At 33.3% G+C, this 14,350-nt stretch overlaps 1 protein-coding gene across 1 annotated transcript in view; it reads left to right on the forward strand.

Annotated features, from left to right (window-relative positions):
• CCDC102B (coiled-coil domain containing 102B) overlaps positions 1 to 13,907 on the forward strand; it is a 41,496-nt gene extending 27,589 nt beyond the window's left edge. The window contains 2 exon segments of the mRNA XM_031503733.2: positions 13,727 to 13,858; positions 13,860 to 13,907. Of these exon segments, the coding sequence (XP_031359593.2) occupies positions 13,727 to 13,858; positions 13,860 to 13,907 (180 nt within the window).
• Positions 13,908 to 14,350: the final 443 nt, after the last annotated feature.

Here is a 14,350-nt window from a genome sequence, read left to right on the forward strand (position 1 = left end):
GTTTACCTGAAATTACTTCTTTCATTCACTTAGTACATATTTGAAATAGAAAAAGTGATACTCTTATAATCTTACAGAAAATTTAGATACATATAGTAGGATCATCCATTCTGTCACATACTTTTCACCTGACTCAAAAAAATGCCTTCTGATTGTCCCCTGAATCCTGAAGAAAGCAGAATAATTATCAAACATAAACCAGTAGCCTGAATGGCTGTACTGGCTCCTGTGAATTTCTTATCTAAGATGCCCAGAAGTGTTGAATACTCTGCATGGCTATCATAGGAACAAAATTACATACAAAAAAAATTTATATCGCTTTTATGGAAAATAGGCAATAGTCTATTTTTGGGTGCTAAAAGAGTTTTTATAAAGTTTGATATCAGAAGCCTCAAGGCTGAGATTTAAAATATCATTAAGCAATTTTCTGTAAACAACATCTGAATTACTTGAGACTGCAAATGACTTCATAGAATGGAATCTTGGTGCAGTTAATTTTCCTGTAATAAAGTCTCATTTGTTTTAGACTAGATCTAGGATTTTGGTGTTCCTGTGTAAATTACAACAACTAACAGGTGGTTAGAGAGTAAAGAAATAATTCTTTATTGTTGCTTCAGCAGCAATTCTTGCAAGGAGTTAACTATTCTTTCCACTCTTTTCACATATCAGGTCCCCTTTAGTATTTAGTTTTATCTCTGGAAATGATGTACTTAATGTTCTTAGTGTCCAGCATAAAGTATAATCTGTCATGCTGCCTAAAGTTAAGGTTCCATTTGATGTTTATTTTCCCACAAATCTAATTTGGAAAGTGCAGGATAAGTCTACATTTTCATTGACTTTTTTGCTCAGACTGGCTTCTGACAAGATATTTAAACTCCATTGAATTATATTTGCCAATATTTTCTCTGTCTTCATTACACAGTTTGCATTGAAAACACCAAGCAAGACCAGGATTATTTATTGTTTATTTTTTATTTAAGGACAAGTGAGAGATGAAAAATCATTTCTGTGAGAAAGCATGTTCAGAAGAAACGTGTGGGCATACTGAAACCTATTTCTGCACACAGATTTTCTGTGAAAGGACCACCATGCCTAAATGGTACCATTTGAGGAGGTTTGTTTAGCCTGTTGTTCTGACACTGGCAGAAAGTATAATTTGGTGGTTCAATGAAGATGAGGGAGGAATGTGCAAATGCACACACTTATAGATATGTGTGTATTTGTGTGTTTGTGTGCATGAAGTGATCTTGGTCTTAGGGATTAGTCAAGATGCTCATTCCCAGAGCAGGGAGGTTGGATCTAGATGATCTTTGAGGCTCCTTCCAATTCAGGTCATTCTATGATTGCATCTTTAATGAAATAATTGTTCACAGTTCTGATTGAAAGGCCCAAAATTATGACAAAGTTGCTTCTTAATAATGTATTAGTGTGATCAGTTAACCATATGGCTCTCAATATCAGAAATTAATTCTTTGCAGTGTATAGTTTAAAAAAAATAAACCAAAAAGATTTTTAATATCTAATTTTTAATAAATGTTTAACTGTCCTGAATTTACCTTTTGGTATTATATTTTAGCATTAATTTATTTGTTAAAGTAAATATTTCTGCTCGTGTGCTTACTTGTCATTCATCAAGATAAAATCAACTTGGGCTGAAATTACTTGAAAAAAGTAAGAAACCTCTGAAGAATTAAATGTAACAACAGGTAGAATGTTTAAAATTGATGACATTAAAGGTATTTAATTAAGGACATAAGCATTTTGCTCTTAATGATTCAGTGCTTTTTTTCTACTCTTACCTGGATAAGGACTAACCATCTAATTGGGGAGGAGGCTCGATTGGAAAAACAGCCTTAGATAATTTTCTTCCATTTTAAATCAAAACTTTCACATTGGTGAACTACTGCATATTTGTTCAAATAACAGCATGAGCAATACCTGGAAGTCAATGAGAAATCTGCTGATGCCGACGAACCTTTGATCAGTTCCTAAACTGTGTAGTAGCAGGTGATTAGGAATTGTAACAGAAGATTCTTCAGGGACACTTCTAACTTCAGAGTACCTGTATGATGTTCTGTTGTAGGTATGGCTCAGGTAAATCAGAAGACATGCCATGTAAACTGTAAGCAGTAGAACCATTGCTACAGACACTTTCCACCAGACTGCTGCTCTACAGAAATTATTTAATGCAATTGTTTATCTAGACCAAACCACTAAAGTATATTTCAGGTTCTTACTCTGAAAGGAGAGCTGTATGGAGAAATGTCCTATGCTATGTTTACCTGAACTCTGAGCAGGGCAACACTTTTAAATTTCTTTGAACAAGTTATCTCTTCTATTTCTTGAATCCTGTTGAACTTACAGTTCAGAAGGGAAAACAAGCTTGAATACTGGTTTAGTCTGTCCCTTTTAGCAAGGCTGTTGATGCATAAGGAGAAAGCTCACTGCATCAGAACATGGCAACTTTTGGAATCTGGTGTTTTATAGTGCAATTTATCTGCACTTTAAATAACATTGATGTAATAGTCCGGTATTCATCTGGGAACCTTGATGCCATTTTAATTTTCACATTACATCAAATCAGACTTGCAAATTTTAATTAAATATGTTGGTATGGATGCTTTTCTTACAGAAAAATAATTATTACAAATAGTGTGGTTTCACACTATTTAGTATTCTAGTAATCTGACATGTATTTATTTGTAGAGACCTACAGTTACAGAAAACATCCTATTCCCAGCATCCCTTGACCATTAATCTGAAAAGTCAACAGTCATCTGTAAGATAAGTGAATTTGTGTTATCCCTAAGTTAAATGTAGAGGCTTTGACTGTTGCTTTCATTTTGATGTGTTTTTTTTATGATTCATTAGCAGTTATATTAAAAAAATGTAGTGTAAGTTTAGTTAGTATATTATTTTCCAAGCTATCAATTAGAATTCCTATGATATCTTTAATATTATTAATTTGATAATTTTGTATTAAAAATTAAAATTGGGTTGAATAGTGTTCTGATCTGCAACATGTAATACCCATACAGTTTAGGAACTTCTTGAGACTGAGCACAATTCAAACTTGTTTTGGATGTTTCCAAATCATGCTGACCATTATCAATTTTTCTGTTTCCTTACAGTCCTTTATTTAGCTATATGTTTTGCTCAATTCCACAATATAAAGTTAAGATGGAAAGTTGGCTAAGAAATTGGTTGTAAGCTAAAGAGTTATCAACCTTCTCTACAGCGAATAAAACTTCACAAACAAACAAATAAACAAACATATTACCCATTGCACTATTTACTCTTGTTTTCCAGATGATTTTCTACATGTCTGCATTCATCTTCTTATGACCAGTGCCTGTATTTTTTGAGGAAGGGTTGTCATCTTCTTTTTACAGTATTTATTAGAATCGCTTATGGCATATTCTATTTCCGAAATTAATTACTGATAATAACTACATAAACACACAGCAGTAGATAACTATTTGTAGTAACAGGAGGCAAGTTTTTATAGTCTGGACTACAATTTAATTTCTAGGCTGTTTATTTGTAAAAATAACAAATATAAAAATTACTTTCTGTAAATTATATATAAATTTGTATTGCTCTGAAAGTTAAGAATGAAAATTTAATTGGTCTGGTAATTTCTTTCCATAGAATAGGAGCTCATTTTTGCTTTCATTAAAGTCTGTACATGTATTTCTACTCACATGCAGACAAATCTATTTTTTATCTTGCTATTAAAAAGAGGTTTTGCATTAGTCAGTCTCAGGTCTCTCAGGGCTTAGTCTGTGTTTCTTATTTTGGGAAGAGGTTTGTTGTATTAGGTTTGACTAGGAAAAACAACCAAAAATACACATACATACATGGTTTCCTCCCCCTGATAAGAACACTAGTAACAGAAGTAAGCTAAATGCAGATCATAAAAACTCTTAAACTGGGAAACTTCAGTCTTGCAACAATACTTGGATGAAAAGGAAATTAAGCAGATTTTAATAAGAAGTTTCAGGTGTCATTAGAAAAAAAAAAAGAAAACTATTCTCAGCAGGGGCCTACTCCACCTTCTTTTAAAATATAACCAGAATGGAATTGAACTTTTCAGCACAGAGTAAGAAGTCCTCCCCCCATTCCCTCCCTCTGATAAAGCTGTTAGTGAGGAAAATTAAGGGGTAAAAGTTCCTGCTTTGCTTCATATTTTTCTTGCTTAAGAATGCCCAAAATCATCTGACCTTTGAGATTTCAAATTACATTAGGAAAAAAATTAATGTAATCCTATGCCTAAAACAATCTTTGCCATTTACTTAGGATTTTGAATGCAGTTTGTTTATTCTACTACCACTGCCACCCCTTCTGTGTTGTGTCATAATCCAATCAACTATAAGAAAAGCAGGCTACTGTTTGTAAAGTAAACAAATCTACCCCTTCATTGTAAATGTCAAGAGCTCAAGTTTTACCTTGTTTGTTAGTGAAACATAAATATTAAAGTATGTTTTTATTCTTTTACTTTTAATTATTTTAATTGACTTGAGCTACGGTTATTAGATCAGTTTATTATTAGTTAATATGGGAATTTTTGCTTGTTTATTTCCTGTATCAAAAATTTGACCTTACTGTGCAAGAGGAAAGAGTAATTTGTTCATACATTGGAATTCCCCCTCTCCACATGAGTGATGGCTTGTCAAGCTTTGAGGGTTTTGGTTGGTATGTGTCCCTTATAAATTTAAAGCAGTATTCTCTAAGAAATTAGCTGAAATGTGAATTGTTTCCTTGAATGGGATAAGGAAACATTTTAAATTCTCCTAGAGAACACTTTAAATTCTTCTAAACCACCGTATAATGTTTGTATAGATTAATCTTGGTTAGAACCCAAATTACTATGTTCATCTCTAGTCAAAAAAAGGAAAAGTAGTTTGATAATTTAGTCATGTTAGTTCCATCAAGAATATAATTTCCATTTAGGAATACAGCAAACAGTATCTTGTACATGCCATTTTTATGTAAGGTCATGATTATCTAAGCACCAATATTTTGCTAAACACAACAATAACAAGAAGATAATTTCAAGAGCCTGCAATAAAAGGTATGCTGTAAAAGATGACCAGTGCATTCAGCGCATAAATGACTTTAGATTCAGTCTCTGTTTCTAATTATGGGAAATACAGAAACCATATGAATCTGACTGTTTTTTTAATTATTAAAAAAAAAAATAGCCTTCAAGTCAAAGGCTAGCTAAAGGATGCCTAACATAAAAGTTATGAGTAAATAGTAATTGAATTATGTTGGAACCAATGCTTCAGCTTTTGTTTCTGCAGACAAGAATTACTCTGAGAACTGCTCTCTTCAGATTTATACAGGAAAGAGTGAAAATTGTATGACTTATAGGCAATTTCCAGAAACTGGGAGAACTTTTGGAAGTGGTTAATATTAAATAGGCTAGAAAGGAACCCAAATAGAAAGCTGATACTGAATAGTCTGAAAGACCATAACGAAAGGGGACATTTAGTAAATTTGTAGACTCAAATTACTGAAGTAAGCTAATGAAGCATCTTTTTGGTGCAGCTGAGTAAGTTACATAGATGTTGGTACATTTTATACCATGGTGTTACTTTTGAAACACAGCAACCTGTAGAAGCAGGAGGGATATAAAACTGAATAGCAGCCAAAATGAGAAATACAGAGCAGGAGAAATTGTGAGTGATGCTGACAGAAATTCTGGAGGTGAGGTTCTTTGCTCCAGACAGAGAGAAAAGTTTATCTTATGTGGATGCCAGCCTGGTCAGGGAAAGAAAAACTACAATTGTTTCTCATAGTGGCTTTTGAGAATTTTTAGGGAGTTGTAGGAATGTGATAACTTGTTAGTATAAACAATCTGCAGGTGGTGTTTTTCCACTTTGTTTTTCTGTTCTTTTCAAGGACGGTGTGTGAGAAAGATGTTTTTATTAACTAGCCAATCAGGTAGAATGTATCATATCAGTCTATGTAAGCTGGAGAATCCTTTGTATTAAAGCTTCTTTTTCTCCTCTTGCAATTTGGTCTCTCATCTGTTCTTGTGTCATTTTTGGAACAAGGGTGGCAGTCTTAGAGTTGAGAAAAAGAGAATGCTTAGAGGTGCTGTTGGAATGGGACTAGAATTGGGGTGATCTAGAGCAGCCAAATGGTCTGTACTGAGGGTCTCTGTGGTGTGAGCCAGAGGTGAGGGTCTTAGTCCCAGAGAGATATAGAAAATAAAGTCCTTCTACTGTTGCCTATATTATAATATAGTTATAAGGTCTGCATTAAATTATTTATGGCTTGGGTATATATAAAATAAGAGAATATGAGTATTTGTTTCTAAACAGCAGTAAAGGTTTTAAAGGAAAAAATTATTTTATGGACAATTTATTATTGGTAATTTAATTGTAATTAATTTTTTATTTTAGCAAGTAAATAGCTCTCACCACATTCATCTTATGGGAGAAGAGAGGGGAATGTCAGGGAAATTCTGAAAAATTCCCAGTATCTTGATAGATAGGATATTTCTAACTGAGGGATAATCTTAAACCAGCTGTAGACAAAGAAAGAGGCATTAGTTATTATGGCAAATTTTTCAAAATTTTGAAGGACCACATTACCGATTTCATAGCTTTTTTCTTAATTTAGAAATCCAGGTTTTCATTTTTCTTGCAGGGGCATTTTTTCTAAGATGCAGCAAACAAGTTTCTAGTGGTGAAGGGGCAGTTACTTCAATGTCTCCTTATGTGGCAGCAGCAGATACCCACAAGTATCTCAGAGTGTTCCCAGGAGTTCCTCAATGATCTCTGAGAAGTTGCCTGGAAAGTCAGGACGAGACTTAAACCAGAGCACTTCAACTTCAACCTGGAGAATATACTCACTGGGGTTTTATCTAGGCTACTTTGAAATTCAGTCAATGTCAATACAATTGACAAAATTGATGGATGGTTCTTACTTAAATATTTTATTTTGAGGTAGACAAATATATGACCTGCTAAATTTTGGACAATATGAGGGCCTCCCAACCAGAAATGGTGGTAAAATATTGATATATTTATATTAGCAAATATGAGACAAAGCTGCATCAAGAATATGAGAGATGAGGCTGATACTCTATTTTAATTTGAAAAGTAGGTGAAGATGTCAAGGTTTAGTTTTTATTATTTTACTGTTTTCACTAGTTCAATTTCCATATAGAAGATGCATTGCTTCTCATCAAATACATAAAGTGTACATTTTACAGTGAAATATGAAGGAATCTTTTTTTTTTTCTGTGTTTCTCTCAGCTGAAACGCACTTTACTCATAACTAACAGGTGTTTGTATGGACTGGTATGATAGGGTATATGTATGGAGGTTTGCATTTTGAACTGTTTAATTCAGCTCTTCAAGATAATAAATACATGGCTCATTTTTCATGTGCATTAGGGATTTGGCTGATAAGGACACGTGGATATGTTTAATATATCATCTGGCTATAAAAACAAAAATATCCTTTTTGTATTTGCTTGTTTTAAACAGTGGGTGAAAGTCCCTTAGTTTCCAAGACAGCCTACAAATGGTTTAACATTTGGTTTATACATCAGTAGAACACTGAGAATAGAGCAGCACAAAATGTATCAGAAAAAATAATCACACTCTTATTTGTTTTTAAATACTCATGCAAACATTCATGCTTTTCTGGCAAGCCTATAAGAATGCCTACTTGACAAAATTGTTCTTACATCTTATAAATGTCAGATTCTTTATTTATATTGTGTGGGTTTATATCTTCATTATAACAGTCCATTCTAGTTTTAAATTTTTTTCCTCTATAATTTTCAAAGTTTTTTTTGATGCATGAAAATGTTGACTAAATAAGCAACACTGTACAGCTTGGTGGACACTGATAGTTTGGATGTTCCTCTAGTCTCAATCTTGTTATGAATTGGGATTACAATGAGGAAGGTTAACATAACCTGCTAGAGCAAGGATGTTGGTCCAGATGGCCACTGTTTCCTACCTTATCCATTCTGTGATACTGAAAGAAACTTCCAGTATTTGTTTAGTCATCTTGTTTAGTTTTTCCACATGAAAAATGTAAGTATTTCTTGTTTTAAATGAGATCAAGTGCAAAAGCCCTTCATAATTTTAAAGTAAAAATGAGTGCATGATGTGTTGGTATTCTTATTACTGATCTCAAATGTTTAGATAGGTAAAGGTATTTCCTTGGATATATTCAATTCTTTACAAATAATTGGTGAAAGTAGAATTTTAGATAAGCATTATGGATCATTTTGTATGATAGACATTGATAGAAAATTTGTTTTCTTTGAATGAATATTAGATTCTCTTGAACAGGAGGTGTTAATTTTAATGTAATACATGGTCCATATGAAATTGAACTCATTCAAGTTCAAGAAACTGATGAAAGCAGTACCAGATTCAGATGGAGAGAAAGATCTGTAAGATCAAAGGTAATTTTCTCCACCTGACTATGTTCCTATTCCTGAACTTATTTATGCCTCTCTTCATATATTATTTCTCATTGTTGCAAAGTTTAATGCTTAAAGCTTTTTATATATCTATGGACAACTTCTATTTCTGAATAAATCACTTCTTTTAACTAGTCACATACACAAAAATGTTTTCTCTGTACAGACAAGGGAAGAGAAAAAAAATACTGGTAAATCAGCAACTTTACATTTAATGTCAGCATAGTGCAATGATATCAGCTTGTAGCAGACTTAGGCATACGAGTAGAACCAAGAGGAAGAAATATTTGATTACTAAATATGCTGGTGCTAGGCATTGTTATGAATATAAATATTCATTAAAAAGTTCAATTTCTTGCAGGGCTTGGTGTCTCAAGACACTGTCAGGCACAATAACATTTATCAAGCTTTCAGTATATTTGCTGATGAACTAAATGGTGTTCTTGGCAGACTTGCATACAATAGGAAAAAAACAGAGTAAAATTTTTTTACTGTATTGAAGCATTTGTCAAATAAAATGGTAGCCAACATTTGCATACCCTTTCCTGTGCAAGGAGTGTTATGGATTCTGGCAGTCTTTGACTGAACCTTTTAGGTGAAAAAAGAAAAAAATTCTAGAAAATGTCAGACATACTAGAAATAATCATTGCAAAACTGTCCAGTGTCACACATGCTAAGTAATAATTTTGCTTGCCAACGAACATCACATGTGCATAAAGTAGTCCTGATCTTGGAAGCAGGAAACTTGATGAGTTTTCTTTAAGACCTTAGGAGCTTTGGCAGTTTTCCTCATGTTCTTACAGACTTCTAGTAGTAGAAAACTCAAAATTAAAAAAATAGCCTTGATTTAAGAGAACCAGATTCATCAACATAACTATTTTCTTCTCTTTCTCTAAGGATGCTACTGGCTGTATGAGTTTTTTCCTGATCCTACAACACAGAAGTTTTTTCTCCCAGTTAAGCTGAGAGACGCTCTTTAAGCATTTGATACCATTTCTTTTAAACCACTGATAAAATACCTTCAGACCCTGTACAACTGTTACAAATGGTAATGATGTCTCACAATGAATTAAATGCAGGAATGTGATTCTTTTGCTTGATCTTTAGGCAGAGCTTGCTTTCAATTCATTGGATCTAATCTACCTAGATGCCACATTTAAGGAAGCTGCATGTTTGCCATTCCTTATAGCAGCTGAAGCACATTCCATGCTTTGGAAGTTGCTGACATCTCATAAATTACCACTGTGAAAGAGCAGATTCTCTGTCCTTGCATTTCTTATCCATGTGCAATAATTTGAAAAATGATTGGTAAAACTGCACAATTTTTGAGTTCTTGGCTCTGAAAAGACTGTTGGATATGACATTTTTTGAGAGACAGTATTTCCATCTGAGATACAGAAAAGGAAAATTTGCTTCTTGTGCTGAGTTTTCTGAGTAACTATGGGGAAGAAGTCTGCAAGAATCAAATTCACTTGTGACTTCATAAAATTATTTCAATCGGTCTTCTTTATTAGGAGGAATTCATGGTCCTTAATTCATAATCAACTTGTGGCTTATTAAATTTTCAGTGTAATATACCCCTTGCTTAAATTCTGTAGAATAATTTACAGCATAGATGAATGGAAATTGCCTTCTTGCACAATACAGCAAGGATATCAAGAATCCTGAAAATATGTGTTCATTTATCTTGCTTTGTGACATGAAAAAAGTCCTGCATTGTCATTTTAAGGACAAAAAAAATATTGATTTTAAATTTTCCTTTTTGGTCTGCACAAATTGAGGCAGATGTTTTACATTTGTACTAGAGTGAGGAGGCCCAAGGTCACTATTTTAAACAGGAGTTCTTGCCTCTCTGGGTCACACATCTGTAGGCCTCATCCAGCGTGCAGGCAGATTCTGAGTATAAAGACAGATAACATTAGAAGCTAATGATTTGCTGTTGTTGTGTAAGATTCAGATTGAAAAATAAAAAAAATAATAAATAAAACACTTCTATTCTCAGCCAAATCAGTTTTTATTTGAGATATGTAGATAATCTTTCATGGAATATGCTTTCGGTAAAGAAAATAACAGTTTTGTAGAAGAAAAATGTTAGAGGGAGAATTTCTGGTTGGATTGGCGATTTTTGATTCCTGACGTCAGTCAAGTCATATCAGATCAAAAGTACAGTTTTTTTTTCACATAATGCTTGCATTCTACCCAACCCTATTTTAAAAACATCTTTTAAAAAGCTGAAGATCATAGTTCTCTAAATACACTTTCCTACCTTTTCCAAGTTTTATAGGAAGATAAAAATCTTGGAATTGGAAGAGTGGAAATTCTTCTGCTTACTGTCTGAAATCATGTTGACTGCTAGATTTCATCTTCATCATCTTTTTGCATTCATTGCACCTTAATTGTTGCCCTTTAACCTACTCTATCTTTTCTTAACAAAGGGGAAGGAGAAAAATCTTGTTTCAATAAAACTTTTGGAACCTCAAGCACTGTTATATTGCCTTAAACTAAAGCATTAAGATTTTCCTGCTAATGAACTGTTTAAGGTGGAGTTCCTTTTTCTGTGCCTGTTTTTTTCAGGGTTCTGCCTTTCATGTTAGTCACAAAATGGTGTAGGTTAGCTCTAAGATGTAATTATCCAGTTTCAAAAGGTCAGTAGACTGTACTTCATTTTCACCATTCACCTTTGCAATTATCCACTTCATTGACACTACCTTGACCTCATTCTATGCTTCCACCATTATTCTGGACTTCCTATTAAAAAGTAAAATTCAGTGCAAGTCTGCACAGATATTTTATGGAGAGAAAATATTCACATTTTAATGGAAAATTAAAGATCTCAAGTTTTTTTCACGTTGCATTTTTTTTGTTAAGCTTTCACATTTCATTATAAATCAGAATGTGGAATTTCACACAAGAGCATCATATAGAATGGAATATTCCTGTGGCTGCTTCAGGTTAGCTGTCCACTCCGATTTTGTGCAACCTGAGCCTCCTTGCTCACAGAGCAGTACAAGAAGCTGAAAATGTCTTCACTTTGTGTAAGCACTGCTCGGTAACAATGAAAATTTCCCTCTGTTATCAACATTATTCTAATACTAAATTCAGAACATAGCACTGTACCAGCTACTAGGAAGATAATGAACTCCTATCCCAGCTGAAATCAGGACTGTTAAATATGTAAATTTATCATAATTGCATCTTGGCAGAAATGAATTGAAATTTTATAGACATAGGTAAATAAATTTATCTTGACATCAGATCTTCATGTGATAGTCATCTTCTGCTTAATTTCTTGATGAAATTCAGCCTTGGATGGTTTAGTGATTTCTCTCTATGTGATGTCTGACAAAAATGAATTTTTATTGATTAGTGTCAACACTGTGAAAAGGTAAACTTTCAGGTTTAGAATGTCAGCTGAGTATTTTGGTAGGTGCTTTGTAAGAAGACAGGGTTTCTCATGTTCTGGAACTTTCATGGATACTTGTAATAATAAATAAGCCTGAATATTTATTAGGAAAAAATATGAGGCTTGTGATTGTAGTCCAGTAGAGAGTATTCAAACAACTTGCATAACTTTGGTGAGGGAGAAATAATATTTGCTGCTAAATAGGAGTACGTTATTCCTTAATTTCCAACTATGGTAGAGAAATCCAGTGGATAGATTTTAAAGACCTCACTGGGAACATGTGAGCATCAAACATTTACTTGTGTGTTGGAGCTAGCAGCTTGTGGTTTATCACTCTGGACCCGCTCTAATACTTTGGTGACCTGTGCCCAATACTGCGGGCAGCGCTCCAGGTGAGGCCACACCAATACAGAGCAGAGTGGAACAATCAATTTTACTGTCCTCTGATCATCTGAAAGAGCTTCTTTAACTTTATTTGGTTTCTAATTGTTTTTATTTACTCGGAACTAAGGTGGGTACAGGCAAGTTTGCAATTTGGTTTAGCTAGAGAATGACATTGGATCAGAATTATGTTTCTTTTATGCTGTAATAGATCGTTCTCTTTGCTCTACATTCATTATTTGCCAGAAATTGATTTTAGAATAAAAGTAACCAATAGAACTGAAAAAGCACACCTCTATTGCTCCTTCCAAAGCTTTGTTGGCACAGATATGCTGTTTCTTCAATGAAGAAGTGTCTGACAATGTTTTTAGTTGCCATTTTTATCAAACCATCAATTTTAGTTCTCACAGAACTGAAAATTGTAAAAAGCTCTTAAAATTTTGACCTTTTTTTATTATATTAGCAATTATTTTATTTTTTTCATCTCAGTTAAAAGAACTGGAACCTTTTATTTTCACAGTTTTTAATCTATGTTAATCTCTTTTAATCTCCTGTTAAGAACCAGTTAATTATAACTTGTTAACATAAGTACTTGTCAATAAAAATCTTCTGATAAATTTCCATTAGTATCTGGTAAGTACCTGTTTAGTGTTATAAACATAAATTCACTTTACTATTTTTTTCATTTGAAGCCTGAAAAATATTTAATGCAGCCTTGACAAAAACCTCTATGTAGCTGTCTCTGAAGAATAAATCAGTTATTTGATAATTACTCTATATCACTTAGTAATGTGTCTTTTTGTTCATATATTTAATTCATCCTATATGTGGATTTGATGAACAAATTCATAAAATTATCCTAAAATAAGGTTACAGCATTGGCCATAAAAGATAATATTTCACTTAAGACTTAAGTTAATCATGACCACAAGAAAGACATTAACATGAAAACTTAAAAGTCTTTCCTCTGATTATCAGGATAACCATATGTAATACTGAAGATATACTTTAGAACTTCTTCAGTTTAATGGCTATTAATTACAATCCTTCTAAATTATAAACAGAATATAAATATGCTGATTTTTTGTGTTCTGGAGAATAAAAACTGACCTTCGACATTGTCAAATCAAAACCAGTCTCAGTGTTATTCAAAACATTTTATTGTTATTTTAATACTATTTTTTCATAAATAGGAGGAAAAGAATAGGATTTTGTTACCAATTACTGTACAAAAAATTACCTATGTTTTACTTTTTTGAAGGTACATTTGATGAAAAAAGTTACTGTCTTGGTTATTTTAAAATTAAAATATTTAACTTTATGAAACATGGAAAACTTACACCTTGGAGTGATTTCTAATGTGTCCACCTTACTCTGAAGCCATTAGCCTCACCCAGAAAAAAACAGGGGTTTTAAATCAGATTATTTCTCTTTCATTTTTTTTCTTTTTTGATTATTCTTCCTCCTACCTTCAACCTTCTCAGATGGAAAGAATGCAGTGTGGGAACACCTCTGAATGGGGAAAGAGAGAGCGACTAGAAGCAGAAAAACAAAGTTTGGAAGAAGAGACCAGAAAACTCAAAATACAGGTAAAAGAAATTCAGGAATTTCTGGAGAAGAAAAAATAATAAAGCAACACTAACTAAATTGAGTTGTGATCATTAAAATGTACGAAGTAGGCTTTTGGTTAAAAATAAGCATACTTTTACTTAGTTTAGTAGTATTACTTTGTTGGATTATTTGGGGAGCATTCACACCCAAAATTACTATTTCAAAACATCAAAAATGTCCGTAAAGCAAAGATTATACAAGACAAAGCAGCCCTTACTGCATCCCAGACTTGAGCAATAGGACCTCAGTAGCTTGCAATTCCTGTAGGGCACAGAAACAGAAAATATTTTCCGTTCATTTTTAAAAGGTGCAGGAAGAAATGAAAGTATAACAAGACTAGGAAACAAAAGTGGAGACTGGGAGGAACAGAAGAGATTAAGTAAGCTTTGCAAGCTACAGAGTCCTGTCAGAGGGTCCTGGGGGGCCGGAGAGGGACAGGGGACAGCAGCGAGGAACCCCCGAGAGCAAAGTGGCAGTCGAAAGAGAAGCAACAAAGG

The sequence above is a fragment of the Lonchura striata genome, chromosome 1 (genome assembly GCF_046129695.1).
Source record: "Lonchura striata isolate bLonStr1 chromosome 1, bLonStr1.mat, whole genome shotgun sequence".
NCBI classification, from domain to species: domain Eukaryota; kingdom Metazoa; phylum Chordata; class Aves; order Passeriformes; family Estrildidae; genus Lonchura; species Lonchura striata.